The sequence below is a fragment of the Argentina anserina genome, chromosome 3 (assembly GCF_933775445.1).
Source record: "Argentina anserina chromosome 3, drPotAnse1.1, whole genome shotgun sequence".
Taxonomy (NCBI): Eukaryota; Viridiplantae; Streptophyta; class Magnoliopsida; order Rosales; family Rosaceae; genus Argentina; species Argentina anserina.
In genome coordinates this window covers 2,297,355-2,320,485 of record NC_065874.1, presented here as the reverse complement: position 1 = coordinate 2,320,485, position 23,131 = coordinate 2,297,355, and the positions used below count along the sequence as shown (strand labels likewise).

General features: G+C 37.7%; 4 protein-coding genes and 1 long non-coding RNA gene across 6 annotated transcripts; 2 read left to right on the top strand and 3 right to left on the bottom strand.

The window, feature by feature from the left end:
- The first annotated feature begins 1,973 nt into the window (after positions 1-1,973).
- Positions 1,974-4,070, top strand: LOC126789624 (uncharacterized). Its single transcript, XM_050515825.1, has 9 exons — positions 1,974-2,109; positions 2,197-2,286; positions 2,668-2,727; positions 2,824-2,863; positions 2,955-3,025; positions 3,219-3,274; positions 3,357-3,416; positions 3,499-3,590; positions 3,682-4,070. The coding sequence occupies exons 1-9, from the start codon at positions 2,015-2,017 to the stop codon at positions 3,772-3,774; spliced, it is 657 nt and encodes a 218-aa protein (XP_050371782.1). The 5' UTR covers positions 1,974-2,014; the 3' UTR covers positions 3,775-4,070.
- A 1,832-nt stretch (positions 4,071-5,902) lies between these two features.
- Positions 5,903-7,627, bottom strand: LOC126789314 (protein LOL2-like). The gene is made up of 4 exons (XM_050515445.1): positions 7,522-7,627; positions 7,027-7,134; positions 6,395-6,504; positions 5,903-6,043 (listed from the first exon to the last, which is right to left on the bottom strand). Exons 1-4 carry the CDS (start codon positions 7,607-7,609, stop codon positions 5,972-5,974), a joined length of 378 nt encoding a protein of 125 aa, XP_050371402.1. The 5' UTR covers positions 7,610-7,627; the 3' UTR covers positions 5,903-5,971.
- Positions 7,628-8,147: 520 nt separating this feature from the next.
- On the bottom strand, positions 8,148-9,739 carry LOC126789621 (DNA-directed RNA polymerase II subunit RPB2-like; the record flags this gene model as incomplete). The annotated part of the gene is made up of 9 exons (XM_050515821.1): positions 8,148-8,300; positions 8,375-8,482; positions 8,565-8,656; positions 8,752-8,823; positions 8,934-9,078; positions 9,162-9,206; positions 9,296-9,419; positions 9,498-9,581; positions 9,675-9,739. Coding segments are annotated over 9 exons (888 nt in total), but the record flags the coding sequence as incomplete, so codon positions are not given.
- Positions 9,740-9,820: 81 nt separating this feature from the next.
- LOC126789315 (uncharacterized) lies at positions 9,821-10,597 on the bottom strand. Its single transcript, XR_007671512.1, has 3 exons — positions 10,467-10,597; positions 10,092-10,167; positions 9,821-9,988 (listed from the first exon to the last, which is right to left on the bottom strand). It is a non-coding gene; the product is annotated as an uncharacterized LOC126789315 (long non-coding RNA).
- Positions 10,598-15,935: 5,338 nt separating this feature from the next.
- On the top strand, positions 15,936-17,855 carry LOC126787795 (E3 ubiquitin-protein ligase RMA1H1-like). Of its 2 annotated transcripts, none has more exons than XM_050513695.1 (2): positions 15,936-16,082; positions 16,973-17,855. In XM_050513695.1, the coding sequence occupies exon 2, from the start codon at positions 17,003-17,005 to the stop codon at positions 17,726-17,728; it is 726 nt and encodes a 241-aa protein (XP_050369652.1). In that variant the 5' UTR covers positions 15,936-16,082; positions 16,973-17,002; the 3' UTR covers positions 17,729-17,855. The 2 variants fall into 2 exon arrangements, with proteins under 2 accessions (XP_050369652.1, XP_050369653.1); XM_050513696.1 differs by lacking the exon at positions 15,936-16,082 and adding an exon at positions 16,671-16,848.
- Positions 17,856-23,131: the final 5,276 nt, after the last annotated feature.

Here is a 23,131-nt window from a genome sequence, read left to right as displayed (position 1 = left end):
TGTCTTAGGGCAATCGTTTTTCAGCATTTAGGTAATTACAATATCAGCTCCCTAAAGTGTCTTCAGTGTTAGACTTAACCAGCAGCATCACATACAAGTAGAGCTCATTATAAAGGGCCTATCACATAATTTATGGACCAAAAGCTACTAACTTTATTACATTCAACTCAAACAAAGAATACCCAGTACACTGATACAGACTAAAACCCTCAAAGAGTTAAACCCAAATACAGTCAATTATGTTAAACCCAGCAAGAACATAACAAAAAGATACATCCTTTTTCACTACGAGTCAGAAACGCATTTGATAAAAGGCTATGCTATAGTTAGCTAAACAATAAGGTAAGACGATAAACAAAAGAAAGAAAAAGGAGATGGGTTTAAAGTAGAGGCTTACATTTGAGAGAGGCAGTGTACTGCTGATAACACTGAGAATCAGAGATTCTAGCAGTGCTTGGGTATGGAGGTGTTGACGCGCTCGATGGTGATGAAGCCATTGATAAAGCTTGGATATCTACTCCTATTCTCGGCTCTCTCGATTCAAAGATTAAATGCAATGAAGTAAAGGGAAACCGAGCCGAGGCAAAGCACCGAAGCCATAAAATGACCACGGCATCATCGGTAAGTTAACAAAATTTTACGTTTTTACACCTTTGATAGATTGGCCATGTCTTTAGACCAAGTGTACCTAGTACATGTCATACTGGCTTCATTTTATTTCTTTTGAGTGTGTGACACTGACATTGAAAGCAAATTTTGTCAACAATCTCAACATTGAAATATAAGATAGGAATGATCCAAAAAAAATTTATATATATATATATAAGATATGAATGGATGACTATTGATCGTTGAATGGATGAATGAATGGATGACTATTGATCTACTCATATATTGTGTGTGATTACGATCCCTCTCTATCACCCGTGAAACAAGCGTGTTTCATGTCTAGGTTGAGGTGATTGGGGACAATCGGTATTGCATCTTCTCCATTCAAGAGTCAATGTTGAGGGCAAGTGGATTGTGTTCTTTGGTCTGGTTTGCGAGAGTTCAGTTAGCTTTCTAGAGCAATCTTGCAGACAAGAGATTATTATTAATGTTGTGTTTGATTTGAATGGACTAATAATGATAGATATACTTCAGGTCTTCATTACTATACCGACATTGTCTTGCCTGAGTTATCTTGTATCTTCCCGATGCACAAAGAATGACATGTATTGCTCTGGTGATAGGTATCTCTTGGATTATAAGTTCAGTCGAAAAGATACTAGGCGTGTATAGGTTGCTTTATAATCAGGAAAAGGTTGTTTGCACATGATTCATTTTCTCTCCTTGCATCAAGACTAACAAAGTAGATATTTCTGTTTATATGCGACTTGCTGATCTTGAACTTGTCTTTCTTCTCCATTGTTAGTTGAAGTTACATGAATACAATGCAATGAACTCTCGTATCAGTCATATATATAGATAGTATTTGAAGAATGACCAGCCACGAAATTGGACCAGGGTTCTCATGAAATTCAAACTAGGAGTTCTGGTTCCATTCCTAGCATAACTAGGAATATTATCGACAATCAAATATTTCTACAATTAGCATCACTATATGTCGAACATTGATGGTTACCATCTCAATTTACTCTGAGCAAATTGTGTATTTGTCTCGGGGAAATTCTATTGTCAAACTTCACTTCATTAGTAAAATCATCCAATATTTTCAACCACGTTAAATGTCGTCTCATCCGGAATATTAGTATATGGGTATTAACAAGCTGGGGAGGATCTGTGACCTTTTTGAAAGAGTACACATAGAAATAAATTTTACTTTTTCTTTTACTTTTACAACCGTTGAAAGTAAACAAGTGAAGCAGTAAATTAGTAAGATCCTTCAAAAAGGTAAGCGCCAGGTCTATAAAATACCAACTTGAATACACACAGAGCCAAAATTTTGAGTGGGCGCTACTCTCAGTCTCAGAGCTTCTTCAACCTCCAAAACCAAACCCTAGAGCCCGCAACCATGTCCACCGCCAAAGCGACCACCAGGAAGCGCCGCGCGGCCGAGCCCGACCTCGCCAGATCGGCCAACCTCGATCTGGATCTCGACCTCTCCAGGTTCGTTTTCCTCTTAACTCCTTCATTTCTCTTGGTTTTCGCTTATGGATTTGTCCGATTTGAGAATCCGGTGGAGATTTTCCGCAGTGATATCAAAGGCATCATGTCGGCGCTGCAACAGATCCGAGAGAAGGCGCACAAGGATGGCTTGAAGAAGAACGAAGAGACCATTTCCAGGTCAGAATTCGAAACTTTTCGCCATTGATTTCGTTAAATGTAGCTCAGAAATTCGAAACTATAGCATATTCGAGCTATTTCTTCACTGATATGTGTATCAATTTGGATCTGTATTTGTTTGTTTTCGCCAATTCGAAGTTCTTTTGTTCCATGCGTTTAGGTTTGGTAGAGTTGATGACGTTGATTTTGTAATGTTAGGTTAAGCCTGCTTTAAATGCCTTAGTCTTATATTGAATGGTTGAATTATCGATGAGGTTTTGCTTGCGGTTTTTGCTACATGTAGGATTTGAATCGAGAGGAGTAAAATTGAATCAGCCATATGGCTTTTATGGATGCTCGGAAATAGTGTTGTGAGTTACTATTTATGTGATTGTGTCGCAGTGTGTCTGCTGAAGTGAGGTCCGCAATTGATGAATTGAAGACGAAAGTTGAGAAGGATAGGTAAATGAAACTCCAAGAGCTGACTGTTTGTTGGTCTAGCTGTGGAAGTTTGTTTGCAGTGTACTAACTAGGTGCTTTTGCATTACTCTTGGTCAGGCAAAGTTTCGCGAAATCGCTTTCAAAGAGCTCAAAAGAGGTTTGGTGGAGAATCTGTGACGAACTGTTTTTCTGTTTGTTTAGTTTGATTAAATATTGCTTAAGTGAGTAATTTGATTGTGTAAATGCAGTGTGAGAATTGCTTGAAGACTGAAACTACGAAGTTGCAAGGATCAAGCGAACCATTTACAGACCCTGAAAGGTACTTCTAGCCTGTAGTTTAGTGTTCAGTATTAGATTTTTTTTGCAAGTAGATTGTGGCTGTACTTTGTGACATGTACCCATCGGATAGGTTATTCGGCTATCAGTGATGGTGTTGTTCAATTAGATAGTGATGTGTAGTGTGTTCAAATGGTTATGCCAGTAAGTGAGAATGAAGACTATCAAATCTGCAGTTACCTTCTTGCAATGATCACTTATGATAGACTTGATGAGGATTTGTTTCTGTTGAGTGATATTATAGTAAAAGATAATTGAATAAGGATATGGTTCATTGTTAAGAGAGGATGTATCATGTTCATGTCATGTGATAGGTATCATTTCAAGCTTTGAAGAAGAGAAGGAAAGGCTATTCACTCGATACGAGCAACTGAGTAAGGAACACAACTTCATTTATTGTTTATACTGTATGGTGTGAAATATATAGATTCTAATGTTGTGAGGGGCTGGTACTAGGGAAGAGAGAAAGAACTATGATTCAAGAACATGAAAAGGCCTGCACTGATAAAATTTCCAAGTTAGAAGAGTCTCTGAAAAAGAAGAAGCAGGTAGTGTTTCTCTGCCTCTCCTGTATATCCCTAAATGTTTTTGATTTGTATAAACATGTCTTGAATACGCATCTTCTGTTTTTCATCTCAGGACAACAAAACTTTCAGCGTTTTGAGGAAAACACTTGGTTCATTTCTGGACGATGATGCTTCAGACGAAGAAGGCGCCCCACTTGATGATTGAAACTTGCCTGATGATGGAAATAGATAGCGCTAGGAATCCTATTAAGAGTTATATGGTAATCGAACAACTGCAGTAGTTTAGCTACGGGTTTTACCTTCAGAAGAGCCTTAGTCTTTTAGACAGTTTCGATATGGTTTGGTATATATAGTTATGCTGTATGTGAGAAATTCTCTTTCTCAAGTTCATTATGGTCACTATAGTAGCGAACACGAAATACTTATTTCTGACAATTCCTAGTAGTGGCCTAACTGCTTTGAGCTTCAAGAGTCGTATCTCTCTTGATAGCAATTACTTCAACATGAACTTCACTTTTGCATAGATAAAAGGCTCCTGTGTTTTGTATGTCAACTGTGAGTAACTTTTCAACTTATTAGTTAAGGTAATGTCAAATCCGTCTGGTTTTATTCTCACAGTTAGAATGTGTTTTGATGTGCCCAAAATGATTGCACAATTTAAAACTCTCGTTGTAGTAATCAGTCGTAGTATAATGGAAGAGGGATCGTTAAACGCCAGGGATTTGAGGGACACTTTGCTTTCACGTCAAACCTACAAAACAAAAACAATGATGGAAACGTTATGTGTACAAGATGAAATAAACAATAAACAAAGTAACACTGGGGAGATTTTTGTGTAACATAAAAATAAAGACAACAAATAAAATTCTGAAGATATCAAATGGAATGGATGAACTAGAAACTACACCAATTCACCACCGTTTATATTCAACTCTTGTTCAACCTTAGAAAGCACTTAACAGTCATGTGATTGACAACAAACAAGAACAACCATGAAACACATTGAAAATTGTTCTTATTACTTCCCTGAAATTATTTAACGCCCGTGAAACACACTTTTCATTAAAAACATTCCCTAACATGTTTACTAGTAACTCATTAAAAACACATTAAAACACACTTTTCTGAAACTCATTAGTCTAGTAACTCAAGTAGAAATCATTAAGCTCTATGAAAGTTTGGTCGTTGATTAAAGTCTAAGTAGCGTGAAACGCACTCTCTACCCAAATCAATAAGCATCTCTTGATTTACCTCCGCGAGTGAGGTAGTCACTACTTAATGAGAGAAAGAAATACAATGATTAGGTGAAGTACCTCCTAACCTCTAGCTGCAAAAACATGCTGAAAATCTAAGTTGTACACCAAAGACTCAAAAACATGTGAGAGTTATCAATAGCATAAATCAAGACACACCAATCACATAACAAATTAAGAATTAACTAAGAAAACATGAACTTGAGTCTTGCATAAGCGGGGGTTACAAGGGTATCCCCTAACTAAGAGAATTAGTTACACATAGTCTTCAAAAATATAGCAATTGTCATATGCATAATCAAATACAGAACAGTAGTGACCGAGAAGAAACTATGTGAAGATGGTGAATGATGATTGTTGGCAGCTTCCTCTCTCCTTGCTTGATAATCTTGACCAAAAGAATAGCCAAAGGTTCTTAGTCTATGTTCAGTTCGGCCAAAAACAAGAAAAAAGAAGCGTCCCTCTTGTTGTAGAGAATCCTCTTTTTATAGAGTTCACCCACTTCCTTCTCAAACTAGGGTTCCTTCTAATTTGACTCCATAACCTTCCATAAATCAGTAATCTACTCCAAAATCGTTCATGGGCTGCTTGAAGTGATCCGGGCCTTGAAATATAATTTTTGATCCACAATGTGATTCTCGGCCAGACTGACCTTTGGTCACTCAATTAATCATAACTTCCTCCAATAAATTGATATTACTGCAATTTCAACGGCGATGGAAAATAAACTCATAGGGATTTTCATCGATATATCACTCATAATTTTCTTCCATGACTCAACGGCTATGGAAAGTAACTGTTCTGCAAAGGCAGACTCCTGATTTCAGGATTTATTGCTCTTTTTGCTTCTTTAAACACACATTTATCTTATTTTGCTTCAATGTACCTACAAATAGTAAACTAAGTCAAAATGGACAATATTAAGAGAATAACTAAACTAAATGAGAGAGATAACATATTAGGAACGTCGCATTATATGCTCCTATCATGTTTCAGTTAGAGGCACAACATTATCTACAAATAAGACCAAAAGAAAAAGGAAACAGGATTCCACCGATCAAAATCAGTGTTTCCAAAACAGTAGTAGATTGCTTGATCAAGTTTCCCTATATACAATTTGCACACATGTGCCTCATATAAGTTGGCTTCTTAGTGAACATAATTGGATGGTGGAGTAGGTTGTCCTTGTTGAACAGACCATGGAGGGCGCATGTTGTGATCCTACAGAGAAACATTTCACATCAGTTGTAAATATGAACACTGCAGTTGAATTCTGATCCATTAGTAATATTCTCATTAAGCGAAAAAAAAAAAGGGGGGCTCTTTGTCAGGGAAACCAGCCGGTTCAAAGAGATATTTGTGGAACCCAAAGTTGAAACCATAACTTCGTACAAGTGAGGTTTTACGTATGAACATAGAAAAGGTGTATCCACATTATACAGAATTTAGTGTTGTTCTGAGACTGAACCTATTGGACTACTGGAACTGAAGCTTGCAAATGCATTCCAACAATAACAATCAATATGAAAGAGATAAGAATCTAAAGATTTTTAAAGTAAATGGTCCACTTACCCTAACTTCTGTCACAAAATTGCAAGAGGAACACCTAACAGATGGAGCTCCATATGGGTACATCAGCAGCAATGTACAACTATCACATTTGACCTGGCCAACCTGATGGGCTGATAAAAAGAGATACAGTATAAAACCTGAATGTATTGTCATAATGACACCATACACCATAGTCTAAATAGCATCAAGCGAGCTTTACTAGACAGATATAGGTTCTGAAACTGTAAGTCTGTAATAATGAATTATATCTACACGAGACAAGCAGAAGTATATAAAATTCATGCACTAGACAAATCTAGACCTCAATCAACTCGAAAACCCTTCACCAATTCAACCTCACAACCTGATTTTTGAGTCAACTAACATTAGAAACAATACTCAGATATGATAGAGGACATTTAACAAAAAAAAATGCACTGATTGTATCCCGTCACCACTACATATATTGCAAAAACGGCACTCAGAGAGATTGATCAACTCATAAAATGTCAACTTCTGGCAATTCATACGGGCTAGAATGCAAAATGACGAGTCCATCTTTGATTCGCAACCTCATGGGTCTTTCCCTAGGTGACGGAGATGTTACATACTTGTAATTCCATTCCATAAGTTCAGTGCAAAAGCCTAAAGACCACATAGCACAAAGTTGATGGTCTGACAGCACGAGCATTGGACGTGCTTGGCTCCTGGTGGGTATGTAAGCAGCCGGCGGCAAGATCCACAAACCATTTGAGCTATTTCTACATCAGAAATCCACTATTACAAATGTGAGTTTTCACAATTTACTAAACCTGAGACCACCAAGGCTCTATGAAACATTCAAATATGGATAGTTTCAATGCTGATAGAAATGTAGTACAAACTACAAACCAATTAGCTTCATAGCTAGTAATGGTAAGTTACTCAGACTCTTACACTCTATTTTCACCCAATCTATAAACTCTTTGTTGCTATAACAGAAAGGAGCTTTTTGGGGATGAGCAAGCAATAACCAATCACATATTGAAGAGAAATACATAGAACTCTTCAAGTTTCAAGTATGAGAGAACCCAAAACAAATGAGACCCTGCGTTGAGTACAGAAAGATGACAATAACAAGAGTGCATATAAGTTGGGTGGGGAATGACCGGAAATTGGTCGCGGCAGAGGTTGTGAAACGAAGGTTTGGGCCTCCGGCGGTGGCGCTTCCTCTACCTTGTGCTCTTTGGTCTCCATCGGCTGTTTCTCTGGAGTTGCAGACACTACCTGTTTGATATGCTAGCAAACAACGCGCCGTTTTTATGTTTACGAGAGAGATAATTTTTGTTTTTCTCTGGGGTATAACTGTCTTTGCATGCAACAATACCGATCGAATTCGGCAACTTTTATCTCGAATCCGACGTTTCCATTGGCACGATCATTTTACAAGGTTGAAGACACGCCGGATGAGCGTCGGATAATCCCGGAAAATCGACGGAGAGGTCGAAGAGGTTTGTAAAAATGACTATTTTACCCTATGTGTTTTCTCATTCACCAATTGAAGGATCATGGGGCCAGATCAAACACATTTAGCCTAAATGAACACCGGTCCGGACGTGTTAGTTGGGCCTAAGCGAGCTATTTGGCTCTACTTGGAACTATTCGAGCTACGAAGGAAAGCTCAAAGTACTTGCGTAAGTTTAAATCGAACTATTTAGGAGTACAGCTGATGTTTTCAGTCTTTACAATTGGAGTCTCGGTGTTCTTTTGGCACCATAACTATCTAAACTATATGCTAACCAAAGAAAAACAGAATATATACTATACTCACCCGCCGCCTTAGTTTCTTCAATGTTCTCACCAACATTTCAGGATCACGATGTATGCCAACCCAGCAGCCATTAACAAAAATCTTTGTGGCTTTGGGAATAACGGCAGGGGAAATTTCCTACAAGCAAGATACACAACAGTGTCAACAGGAAGAATGAGAAAGCCAGCTTCGCAACATCTAATAGTGCATACCTCAAAATTTTCTGTAACCCATTCTTCTAAAAACTCTAAGATTGGATATGCAGCTGACCCCACTGTAATGTACACCATTAACGCCAGGTTCTTTACAAGTCCGCATGCCTGGTGAAGCAAATCAGAGTTTAAGCTTCACATAAATAACAGATCACTTTCACATTCAGAAATTTTAAAGGACAATTCTTACCTGCCCTTCAGGTGTCTCAGCGGGACACATCATTCCCCACTGTGAATTATGCAACTGCCTAGGTTTGGCCAATTTTCCCTGATAAAAGAAAGCTCTACTAAATAAAATGAAAAGCAAAACAAACAAAAAAACAAGACAAAAAATATGACAATTTGTGTATATCGGGAAAGGCAAGAAAGTATTTTACCTTCACGCCCTATGGGAGAATTCAGCCTTCGAAAATGTGACGATGTGGATGCATATGTCAAACGATTTAACACTTGTTACAAAAATGGTATTTCAGCGCATAAATTTAACTTCATTCCCGCCACACTAGAACAAATTTAGCATAGGAACAACCTTAGCAGATGAAAAAATTAAGCCTAATGCAAATTACCTGCGACACTCCAGCTCTTGTCCCAGCTGCATTTGCTTGCCTCCAGTTCCAAGTAGCAAGTGAATATTTGAGACCACTAGTAATGGCTTTTGCTTTAATCGCAAATTGCAGGTTAACGTCCTTTCCATTATCAACACACTGCACCACGCACGATATGTTTAATATAGACCCAAAAGAAATAATTTAAGACACTTAAACAAGGCAGGGCTCATGTAACTAACCTTCTGCACATAACCTTTGACAGCCTTTGTCAACTTCCTGAATAGCTGCAGAATATTTAAACGTGTTGTTTGAGAAGGTGATAAAAATAATATTAGTAAAGACGTAACAAACATCATACAATCTCCATACTGACCGATCTAAACAAGCTTCCGAGCAAGGGGCCAGCAAGATCCAGCCTCTTGTTGAAATAATGATCCCTATCATCTTCTGTCCTCCGACCAAGTGCACACAATAGAAGCCTGTGAATGATGTATCCACAAAAACAGCGTATTTAGTACACAGTTCAGAAGCTGCCCGACAATAATGTATAAGCTTACAAGAGTAAACCTTACCCGAAATAGTATGCTTTCTTGGTCTCACAAAACTCCCCAGTACCAACATGTGGAAGCATTTCCTTTGGAAGGATATCTCTCGCATACCTGTAAGAGGATGCACAGCATAATGTCCATGAGCAATCCAAAAGATTATGCACTACATCTTAAAGTCCGTGTGAAATCAATAAGTTTATATACCTTATCCTCTTGTCTCTGGGTACACCAACTGTCGCACCTCTTTTCCCAATATAATCTAGAGCCACCTAAAGTGAAGAAGAGTAAATAACTATCAGATGGAAATAACAGAAACATGTTAGCACTAAACCATAAATCAACACCTTAAAGACATCAACGTGGTTTGTGCTCATCTTCTCCTGAGAAATCAACACCTTCTCACTCCCATTGATAATGAAATACCCTCCTTGGTCATACGAACACTCCCCCAGCTCCGTCAAGTCCTTCTCCGAATTCTGATACAATGTACAATAACTCGACCGAAGCATAATTGGAACCTGACACCAACACACAACAACAACAACAACAAATCAGTACCCACAAACTCACAGACACACACCTATCACAAATATCGAAATGCACACACACATTCACACACACCTTGCCAATAAACACTGGTGAAATCCTGCGTCTCAGTGACTTCCTCACCATCGTGTCCTTTCTGATAGTTTCAATGCTGATAGAGATGTAGTACAAACCAATTAGCTTCATACAGTTCATAGCTAGTAATGGTACGTTACTCAGTCTCACACTGTCACACACTATATTTTCACCCAATCTATGAACTCTTAGTTGCTATAATAGAAAGAATGAGATTTTTGGGGATAAGCAAGCAATAACAATTCACAAATTGAAGAGAAATACAGAAAACTCTTCAAGTTTCAAGAATGAGAGAACCCAAAACAAATGAGACCCTGCGTTGTGCACAGAAAGATGACAATAACAAGAGTGCATATAAGTTGGGTGGGCAATGACCGGAAATTGGTCGCGGCACAGGTTGTGAAACGAAGGTTTGGGCCTCCGGCGGTGGCGCTTGCTTTACCTTGTGCTCTCTGGTCTCCGTCGGCTGTGTTTCTCTGGAGTTGCAGACATGGACACAACCAGTTAGCAAACAACGCCGTTTTTATGTTTACGAGAAAGATAGTTTTTGTTTTTCTCTGGGGGCTCAACAATGCCGATCGAATTCGACCGTATTCAAAACGAATTCGGTAATTTTTATCCCGAATCCGACGTTTCCATTGGCAAAGTCATTTTAAAAGGTTGAAGACACGCCGGATAAGTGTCAGATAACCCCGGAAAATCGCCGGAGAAGGTCGAAGAATTTTGTAAAATGACCATTTTACTCGTATGTGTTTTCTCATTCACCAACTGAGGGTCTTGGCCCGTGGGGCCTGATAAAACACATTAAGCCTAAGGAAAAATTATTGAAACAGTATCTGACATTTGTCAGGGGTGGACTACAACTTTGGCGAAGGCCAACAAATTTTTTTTATAGTTGAAATCTCACCTTTCTGTGCAAGAAAACGATGTGGGCAGCAAAAAGGGCCAAGTATCGACGCTCGGTTACCTAGAGGGGGGCAAGCCCCCACCGATATTTGGAATGTAGCAAAAATTTTAGTGTTATCTCAACTAAAATACGAAATATTAGTCCGAATATCAACATATATGCCCTCACATAAATTAAAAATACATACTACATGTCAATATGCTTCACATAAATAATTTTTTGGGCCTGCCACTGAGTATCAAGATCACTTGTTTTCGTCATTTCAATCTACAAACGGGTTTTGAATAAGCAATGCAAGCTTGGGAATATTCATGTGCTTGTGAATCTGGCGGCCACAAAACTCAAGAATATTAAAGGTTCACCGGAAGCCGAGAACTTGAACCAGGCGACGTTGCAGGAGATGAGCAGTCACTACTCAAGTTTCTACAAAGGAATAAGGAGTTTGAACTAACCAAATTGGCAATCCGATATTTCACTTAGAGGCCGGCCACCAGGTCCAAATTGTTTCAATTAGCAAAGACCAGATTTCGACTTCCAAACCATATGCTAGCCCTAGTGATCAGCCCAATTGCAACTCGGTACGTATTAAACAAGTTCAAAACATATTGATGGTATATGATAGTGGACTATTATAGTCAACATTCATTTTCTATAAACAAGAAACAAAAATGAGTATGGAATACGTTTCAAAATTCTCAACCTCACTAAAATTCAGTGAAGAAAAACGACTGAAAATCACAGTAAGAAACTTTAGTTGAAGCTTCGAGACTGGTCCATACCCAAGACTCCTTTAGTCCAAAGTCAATAGGATTTAGGATCTAGAATCTTTTCTTCTCCAACCAAAGTCTCACGAGTTTGTTTGCTTTTCTTCCTTCCTTTTCTACAACGGAGTGAATCGACAATGCGATGTCGTTTTGCACACGCAATTCGACCTTAAATTTCATAAAGACGACAGCTGGGATGGGCCTAGGCCCTTTTACCATGTTACTATTCGCGACCATCCCGGTCCTTGTCTTGGGGACTCGTTTGGAAGTTTATGCTCTTTCTTTCTCTATTTCATTTTGCAAATTTCTGTAGCCACATATGGAGAAATTATTCTGTTTTCTTATTGGTACAAAAATTAATGAATTCTTGTGTCAATTTATTTGGCATTTTAGATCTCGATTGAAACAGCTTCACGGCTACACCACGAAGTACGTTGCTCGTGTTTATAATAATGTTGTTGAACAGACTCAGTATTTTTCACTACTCTAGGTCATTAAGAATGATGTTATATTTGATTGTACTATAATTTGCCATTGTAAATTCTTACATATGCATTGTAGTTTGTAAAATTCTGTCATAACCTAAGATATGAGGCAATGCATTTTGTTTTGTTTTTATATCGATGGATCGTATCAAGTTTGGATGCATCATTTGTGGGATAAATTAAAATTTGACTCGTCAATTTATCACGTTTTGTTCAATGATATGTCCTTTAACTTTTTTACTTTTATATTACAAGCAAATGAATTTTAGATTACCTAATCTATGCAAACTTTTTACGTACGTACTATAAGACATTAAGACGTGTAGGTATATTTAAGCTTAAACCCAACCCCTAAATTTGGAAATCCTCGACTTTCCTGCAGGGTTACCAGTTTGAATTTGGTGAGACTAATTAACTTATCCTACAAACATCAATAAAAGTTATGTTCTTCTATCTGTTTGATCCGTATTCGTATCTGAATCCGTTGTAGAAATCGATCACTCGTTTTTTATTAGGGCAATTAAGCATAGTTGATCTGTTGATGTATCATATCGATAGGTGATTTTTAGAGAAGCTATATCTTTAACTTGTACGTGTATACTAGTATTGGTTAATGTCTCAATGAGGTTCGAATTCATTTCCTCAAAACAGAAGAACAAAGCACAAGCTGTGTGTGGCTGTAACGTGTTTGTGTTAATTACTGTATGCATGTATCATGGTAATGAAACAAAGGTCGATATATGCCTCGCCTTCTTGTGAAAAAAGCAAATACAGCTAGCTACTTCTAATTGATCCCACGAGAGAAGAAGAAATATAATACATGTATATATTAATAGATCTACATGCATGAATACATACAAAGAAGACCAAGACCTAAGAGCTAGGTTTATAAGAGCAGAAATTATGGGAAGAATTTAATCACGAGCAGCCAAGCAGTCGAGGCATGCATTTGGTGATCGATGCATGATATAGTCTGTGTTATATAATTGTGAGATTGAAACATCACCAACCATTTCCAAGCCAACCCGATCGATCAGGGACTTCTCTGTTCGACCTTTCCGGTCTCTGTGCTCCACAAAATTTTAAGCCAGCTTAATTGTTGAAACTTAGGTTGGGTTTCTCTCATCTTCCACATCCATAAACGAGCTTTCATGATCATCATAAGCACGTATGGTCAGATCAATATCGATCTCCATCCACAAATTAGATTCTAATTGTGGTGTTGGGAGATTTTCGTTGCTTAGGGACTTAGGGTATTTAATTTCCACGACTTGTTGAGGTTTCCCCCAGCTAACGACATGACAACAATGCAAATAATTTGACTGATGGAGTCATGAATTTGTCACTTAAGGAAGTTGAACAATAACGATCCTTTTCGGGCCGGGGTGCTAGTTTTTTCATCTCTTTTTCTAAAGAAGAAGGTAGACGGACGTACGTAGTTTCCCTTTAATTTTGTTAAGCAATTAGAGCCTCCAATCAACAGAGTAAGAAGATCTGAAGATTGCCTGCCGTGTTCTTTACTTACTAAGAAACAAACAAACAAACAAATGTTCAAATGCATGCATCGACTAAAAGTCTGAACCTAAATTTGCTCAAGTCCTTTAATTACCATAAAGGAATGTTAATGCTAAGATTGATTTTGAAGAAGTAAGAAGAATGCGTGAAAGAGTAATAGAGTAATGAAGAAGACTAATTACCCGGAGATTGTTATCTGCCAATAACTGATCACCTACCTCTAACCTTAGGGGCGAAGGAGTTTGCTATATTATAACTCTTTTGATACACGATATTTGGATGCAAGCCTATGTCTATTTGGGATAGGGCAACTTAATTCCATAAGCGAGCTGAGGTTGTTCTTGCTAATTAGTTAGCTAGGCTAGCTTGTTTCATGCAACTTGATATTAGTTTGACTTAGATACGTAGTTTTGCCAGATTTCTTCTGTGAGTTCGATCAGCTGCAATTTCCCCTATTTATGACTGGATTTGATTATCATATCCAAAATTTAATAATATGTAGTAAGCTGACATTTACCATAGCGTACTACCTGTACAATTTGTTTGGATATACGACATGAATAATGCAAACACATCCACTCTTTTAATAATTTACATAGACGAGTAAATATAAGAATTTGTAAGAGCAACATGTATCTTTCTCGTATGAAAGGTTTTACATACAAGATTCATAATATCCCCCATATGGCCAAATAATAAACCACCGATCCCCATCAACACCATATATATATACTACTATAATTTGATGTATTATCTTTCAAATGTCTCCAACTACTGATGAATCACACCAAACAATTAGTTAACAAAGAGAGCTAAAGGGAAAGCCAGTGATATATATTGTCATTTTCATGATTTGTGTAACCAATTTTCGTACGTCAACAGTTTTTCATCTATTATATCGATCTAATTTTACTGTTCTAATTCCATGACAGTGACATGCTTCTAGAAGAGTAATAAGAGACAGATCTAGCAGATGAGAACTTGCTTGTTACAAATAATAATTATTTAGTATATAAAAAAATCATTTGGATAGATAATTTTATTAATAGATTTTTGTGAGAATTTTGTTTTGTGAGAATGAGGCCCAGAATTAAGTTCTGTTTGGATAAATAATTTTGTTAAAAAATTTCTAATAATAGAACTTATGACAGCAATATTTTAGTTGCATGGAATGCCGTCTGGAGGAGGAGAATTAAAACAATGTCGTCAAATAATTAGATAATAAGTGACGTTGATTTCTTTTATAGTCATTGTTTGTTTGCCCTGAACCGATTTGAAGAGGTGTCTTTCCCAAATCGTGTAATGTCAAGGGACCCCCCACTCATCTTCTAGAAGAAATGAAGAATAAGAAAGGCAGCGGCTTCCTTTACATGTTTGGATTTATGAACAAACTGAGTGACTACCATATGGTCGCTCAACTATAACTCATTCGACACTTTGGTCACAAAATATTCCTTTATGTTACACAACTTGAAAGGGTACAAGTACTTTGGCCATTACATAAGTAGTGAACAACTGGACGATCGACTAGAGACACGCTCTAGGGCTTATGTACGTCACAACGACTTGACGATCAGTGACCGCAAAAGTCTTATACTCGATGAAGTTGAAAGTACCAGAGATTCCTAGAGGCATATCGTTAGCTTAATGCTCAAATTTGGACCCGAGTCTCTGGGTTCAGGTCTAAGTTTAAGTGTTTACATTCGTTTTGTCAACTTATAAAGAGGGTGCATTGAGATTTTTACTTCTTACTCTACGATTTATCCACATTGTGTTTGGTCCATGATTTTATTGGAATTGTTAGTAATCTAAAGTAAGACGGAAGAAAATGACTTTTTAACGAGGATTCAACTTCTATTTAGTGTAACTTCTATTTAGTGTTTTTAACCGGTGAAATGCTAACTAATCAATAATTTCGTCATTGAAGACACATAGTTTATCATAAAATGCTTATACAGTATTTCGAATATTTTGTTGATCTATTTTCAACTGTTACGTAGCTGCTGGCCGTATCAACTATCTAGCTTAGGTTTTATATTTAATAAAATCTATATCCAAGAAAATAAAAAGAGAGGAGAGGAAAAACAAACAAGCAGGACGCGCGTATCGCGCAGTAGAAATTGCCACAACGGCGTTTACAGTAAACGGGTCCGTATTCTGGATTTGTCTATATATTTCATACGCAGGCCACGCTCACCCACTCCCTCCATTCCTCTCTCTCTCTCTCTCTCTGTAAAAATCGACATTCCAGCTCCGGCAACATTTCTCGAAGATTCTCAACAAAGCTACACCGCCGGCCCCTTCTCCGAATCTCTTTCCTGTACGTCTCCTAATCCTCAACCAAATTTTATGGTTTCTCTTTTATTGTTCTTTTCCAATTTCATATCCCGTAAAGTTGGAAGACATTTATGTGTTTAGGCTTACAGATCTAGCTTGGTTTCTGTCACTGTTTGGATGTCTGGTTGGTTTGGCTTTGTCGAAAGCAACGGATTAAAACTGGGGACTCTTTGTTTTCTCAGGGGATGTAGAAATGTCTAGATGATGGAATGCTATGGTGTTTTGGTGAGAAATGGTTTGTCAAGTTTTAGCTATTTGGGGCATGTAGGTGTGATTTAAATGGCCCCATTTGGCTTGAAATGTTTCAGCTTAGTGTTTGGTGATAGTTGAGTTTGAGATGTGTTTTGTTTAGGTTGTCCCCAATTTGTAGATGGTTGTGAGATATGTAGGCTTGCATTGGACTAGTTAACTAAGCCTCATGTCGTGAAAAGGGGCATGGTGAATCATCCTCATTTCAGATCTATGGAAGAGAACTGAAAACCTTGCTGTCTCGTGTGCGCCTAATGGAGAAATTGAAGCGATTTCTGTGTGAAGAGGGGGGGGGGGGGGGGGGGGGAGAGAGAGAGTGAAGCCTGTGTGAGAATGCGACGAGAGGTGTCTAGCTAGTTGTAATAACTGTTTTTTTTGTTGGTGTGTTTGATACAATCATACAAGTGAGTAAGTACTTTACAATGCATCAGAGTTAGATAGGCAACCGTGTTGTACCTGTGGAAAGGTTGTTAGATTGATCTCGAGTTCTGAATTTAGAGGTTCGTAGTTTTATTTATATGTTTGTACTTTGGAAGAACAGGATGATTGTTGATGGTAGAGATTGTTAATGAAATCAGGCTGCTTCAGGGATCTGGTATTAACTGGTTTCATATCTTATTTCAGGTATAAGAATCAAATTAGAAGAACAGAAAGATGGAAATGCAGCAATACTATGCCCATGAATGGAAATCCATCTCAGGTGCTGCAGCCGATTCTGAAAATTCTAAAGGCGGCTTTGACTGTAACATTTGCTTAGACTTTGCGTTTGATCCCGTGGTCACCCTCTGTGGCCATCTGTACTGCTGGCCTTGCATCTACAAATGGCTTCACGTCCAGAGCGCCTCCCTTGCCTCTGACGAGTGCCCTCAGTGCCCTGTTTGCAAGACTGAGATATCACACACCACCATGGTGCCCCTTTATGGTCGTGGCCAAACAACATCAGAAGCTGAACTTAAAGGAAAGGCACCCTCCCGGGGAATAATCGTACCTCCCAGACCATCGGCATGGGATGCACAAGCTCTAGTATCTAACTCACCTCGTAGTCCTCAGCAACTTCCATATCGTAACCCTTATCAGAACCAACAATACAGCTCTCATCCCTACAGCGGTTATGAGGAACATTCTTCCTCACCACTGCTTAGCCTCGGAGGCACGACGTTATCTGGTATCAGCCATCCAATGGCTGGTCAATTGGGGGAGATGGTTTACGCAAGGGTGTTCGGAAACTCTGAGAGCTTATATGCGTACCCGAATTCGTACCACCTAACTGGCAGTAGTAGTCCAAGGATGAGAAGGCATGAGATGCAGGCAGAAAAGTCGCTAAACAGAATTTCCATCTTCCTCTTCTGTTGCTTGCTTTTGTGCCTTATTGTTTTCTGAGTATAGTGTATAGTATATAGGTCATTCTCCCTCTCCCTCCAGCCATTTTGTATACTGTATAATAGGTATGATCGTCCTCTTGAATATAAATAGATGAGATGAGATGAGATGTGCATTATATGAGTAATCTTAGAGCTTTTGTTGAGTACATGTACCAGTTCTATTTCGATTTTAGTTCTGTGACCTTCTTAAGCTCTTCCGCTGCTTGTTCAGCTCTGCTGGTTTATCTGCACGATATGATTGGTCTTTATCAAATGCGAATGGTCTTTGCGAAGATCAAATGGTTAAACGCTTCTCAAATTGATTGAGAGAAGACAATAGGAAAAGATCCAAGAATTCCTCATTTGTCTACTGAACCAGGTGCAAGTACTTTGTTCTTGTTCCCTAAACTCATCTTGGCCGTAGTAATTCTGGGGTCCTAGTTATCCAAAATGCAGAAGTCCAAGATGTCCTGTGGCAATCAATCTAGTTAGATTCTAGGGGAGGGTCCGGACTAGGGTTCACATCCAAAACCAATTGTCAATGGATGTAGTGGCTCAAATATTTATAAACGCATATGCCATGTCCAAATTCTCAATGTGTAATGTATCTCCGCATGTGTGGTGAATTTTCAAGTCATACACGTGGACAACATTTTGGGTGACGTGGAGTCCGTGTGGCCATTTGGGTTTCACACGTGGACATGAGTAGCCAACTCTGATACCATGATAAAGTGATGTATGGTTCACACTCAAAATTAATTGGCAATAAATGAAGTGGCTCAAATCCTTATAAACCTACATGTTATGTCTTAATTCCCAATATGTGATGTATATTCTCAACACAGACTCCATACGATCCAAAGAGTCATAGAGAAACAACAAGACATCTTTATCATGCCAACTCGGGTCACATGCAAACTTCCCAATCACAATTACAGATTCTATAGCAAATGTAACTACAGGTCAATTAAAAAATGAGCTCAACCAATTTCAGAAGCAACTTCTTGGAAAGTAGAAGCTGAAAATAATAGAAAGAGTTGGTGGCACATTACATCCCTCCATGTCAGGGAACTACTTCATGACTACAATTGCTTTTTCTTCAACATCTTCTTTAGGCTCTTGAAAGTCCCCATGAATACCCAAGCAAGCTTTTGTGAGTACATGTTTAAAAAAAACATGCAGTAGCACAACAACTTTGATCGGCCAACCTCACCAAAGTGCCTGCTTGATACTTTGATAGGCTTTGGAAGATAGCTTGTGAGGGATGCTAAGAGGACCCATGAGCTGATCAGCAGTATATCTAACTATCAGATCTAACCAATGTTTCTAAACTAATTAGAGGTTTTAGCGACCGAACTGAGTAATTCTTTGTTTGTTAATCACAATGTCTAAATCAGACTTTCTGTTTTGGAAGAATGTCCATATCAAACTAATCGGTGGTCTATGTGACAGCCTATTGTTAGGAGCATTTAATGCAAAATTCTTAATATGTAATCCATCTTATTTAGTTTAATTATTCTCTTAATATTGTCCATTTTAACTTAGTTCATTATTTTTAGGTTCATTGAAGCAAAATAAGAGGAATATGTGTTTAAAGAAGCAAAATAAGCAAAAAAAACCTGAAATCAAAAATCTGCTTATGTAGAACAGTCAACTTCGACATATCATAGCGGGTACATGAAGGAAAATTATGTATAATATATCGATGATGAATCTAATTTCTAGAGCCATTGGAATCGCAGCAATCAAATATTTCTAGAGGAAGTTATGCTCAATTAGTGCACAGAGGTCCGTCTGGCCGAGAAAGCTGATACTGGACCGGTTTGTGTAACTGAGACCCAATTCACTTCTAAACAAGCTTTGGACGACTAAAGAAGATCTCATAGCCATAAATGGAAGCTGATGTGGGTGTGGATTATGTTAAAATCTCTCTAAAGCAAATCCGGCCGTCCAAAGTCATTTAATTTCAAGGGTCGTGATCTAATCTCAAACCCTGACTTCTCTCAATATATAGGGGCTAAAACCAACGAATTTTGGACCTCCTTTTGCTGCAGCAACTCTCTTCTCCTTCTGTCATCCTCTCTCCTCTCCACAAAGCTCTAGTTTTTGTTTAGGTTTTAAATTTTTCCCTTGGCAAGACATAGTTTGTGATAGTTCAAGTTTTTCTTGGCGTGATTCAAGCGTGTTGAAGAACAAAACGTGTAAACTCTGACTTTCTTTTGTTATTATATTTTAATTTCAGTATTATTCATTGTTCCTTTTTCCTATTCTTTGTGATGTGATTGTTATCTTGTTACCTAAAAACATGTTATTTCGATTATAAGTATGTATGACTATATGGGCTTCATTTGGAATATACCAATGACTTAGGTTGTCAACAGCGTGCACAGATTTAAGTAAAATTGGTAGTGATTAATCATACGTTGCATAATAATGTAAAAATTGTTAGATGCGTGCTCAGATGTATGTGTTATTATTTCCCAATTGTGCTTGTACTTAATGATTCATGTAATATGAAGCGTGTTTATGTTACATGGAATTTCTCTAGTATTGCCAGAGGCGTTCTTGGGTACTTGAAATAGTTATTTAAGACAGGAGAGATTGCTTGGCCGCGTGGGCTGTTTTCTATTGAATTTGGCTTAGATACGAAATAAACATGTCTAGCGTTGCTAGATTCTCGTATGTGTGTTCTTATGTTTTTCTTTGTTTTGTTTGCGCTTAAGGATGATCAATTATATATATGTATATAATTTATTTATTTCTCGTATGAATTGGAAATCATAATCACAATCTCAAAATCTTTTATAAATCCTTGTAAATATGTAAATAATATTTTATTAACGCTTTTGTCTCGCAAGAGTACCCTCAATTCCCGACCTATAATGATATCATTTCTTACACTAACTATCTCTTACAAGGTTTTATTGATGACCGTGAAAACGCTTCATCACCTATACCAGATATCATTGTTGATTACATTTACAATATCTTGAAGGAATCATCATTGTTTAAGCTATTAACAACAAATTTAACAACATTTCGTAGTGATATATATGATGGGAACCGTACGTTGATCTTATAAAAGTGTGTAGAGATGAGTTATACAAAACTTCATACTGAATTTTTTTTTTGTTCTAGATAGATATCTGTAATGTAAAACTGAATCAGTAATTTGCCATACATTATTACTACAGCGGATTAGCTTTCATACTCCGATCAAGACAGCTTGCCTTTTACATAGGTTGTCAACTTGTCAATATCTATTCCACTTGATATGTTGCCACTGGTGGTGCATTATCAATTAAGTTTGGGGGAGTAGTCGAGTGGATCTAGCACTTTAACTCATCAATCAATATTAGTGGAAAGTTGGATAACTTAGGGAAGAGACCAGAGCCTATATTCTACCTTCTAACTACCTTCCTTGGATCCTTGATCTTCTTGAGATTGAGTTATATGGTAATGTATTATGCAAGTATGCGCAATCTTTCAAATGTTTGGAGTCCACTATGTACATGTATTATGTATTATGTTCTCTATTCCCGTACATAGTATGAATAGCGCACGTCGTGTACTAGGACATTCCCAACGATTAAGTAGTTGAGGGTATTTTTTTGGTTTGCAGACTTGCAGTATCTATTAATCCCCGAATTATCTCAGTATGCATTTGAGAGAGGGAATTTTTTTAGCAGAAAAATCTTACATATTCTATATGGTAGACATCAAAGCACAACAAGGAGCCCAAAATAACAGACATAATCAAAGTTTCACACCCAAACTAATACATTGCAAAAGGGTAAATAGTTGGGTTTTGAATTTTGATCCATGGCTGATGGCTCCACCCGGACGCTCCCGGAACCCCATATCGGAGAGCAACTACTGTCCTTGCCTTCTTGATAATGTACATTTCGACAACTTCTCAAATATCCAACTTTCCAACTCGTGGAGTAGAGCTTTCAGGTTCACGACTTCACGTAATGACCTCCTATTTCTAGAGGACTGCAGGTACGTACGTAGTATATATATTACATATCCAATCCCATGCATGACTGTTGGGTCTTATTCCTCCTGTGTACAAAAGATGGGAAAGTTACAGCTTATAAGATTTGTACGGGTTTAGTTCCATCAGTCATGTCCATATAGGGTAGTTTTTCTGCTGTCAAAAGAAGGATGGAGAAGCCTTCGGAATTATAAGTACCAAGTATCAACACACTTATTTGCAACATATGGTCTATTTTCACTGGATTACTGATCGGAGAATAGTTGCAAATCCTCCTATTTCGATCGAATTGTGCCTTTAAGTGCAATAACGAAATGACCAAAATTAAAAGGAGTCCCAAAACCTTGGGAGGTATATATGTATGCTTTTACTCTACACAACACTTGCACAAGAACCAATTAACACAATACAATTAGTAACTCAGGCAATAACCATAGAGGCTCTATAATGTAATCATGTTCGTTCTCTGGTAGGCTAGTGTATGTATTTCAGTACATATTAGATGGGCATTTCACGTATCTTTACTACTATAAAACAAGCACCGAGACTACTACTAAAATACAAATTTTTGAAAATTTTTTTTTTCATATCTCACACTAACAAATAAACATATATGATTATATGAGTATTACGGTCAAAATTTAAATATTTTCATAAATAAACAACTCAGTAACTCACTTAATAACCGCTCACTTTCCTATAACGACAGGGTGTGTGCATCTAGTGTTTTTTTTTATAACTAATGCAATTAAGAACTGCACTTATAGTCTTATACCCTTGTACTAGTAGTAGTATAAACTAGCTAGTAGTGGGCTAGTGGCATGGCTTGGTCAGCTTTAGGCTTTTTTCCTTTGGAAGCAGGGAAATTACAATTTAATTTGGCCATTTGCTGGCCAAGCTGTTTTGACCTGATTCTTGCTTATTGATAATTTGCATATAGCTAGTTCACCAAGCTGTGTGCGCGCGAACGCGGGTACACTTTCATAATATCCAGTAGCTAGGCAGTAGTGGGATCGATGTTGAATAATGATTGAGAACCTTTTCATCCATGACCATCTCTTACGTACAAATAATGCGACTTAATCTCGAATGTTATGTACGTAGTTGATCATTAATTATCATACTATATAATTATCGAATAATAGAAAACGATCCTTGATGGAATGTGTCAATATGCATGTCTGTGTGCCGCATTGTGTATATGAATACGAGCCCTGTCAATTGATGCTCAGCTAGCCCGATCAAGTCAAACTGATGGAAAAACATTATCATATATGGCATAAGAAGATGTACCCAAGATATACCCAAGATGTCCTTTTCTCACTTCTCAATGTAGAATAGATGACACGAAGAATTGAAGAGCAAATAGACAAACGTAAGAAAGGGAATGCTGATATTGTTCATGTTTGGGATACGAGCTCAGAA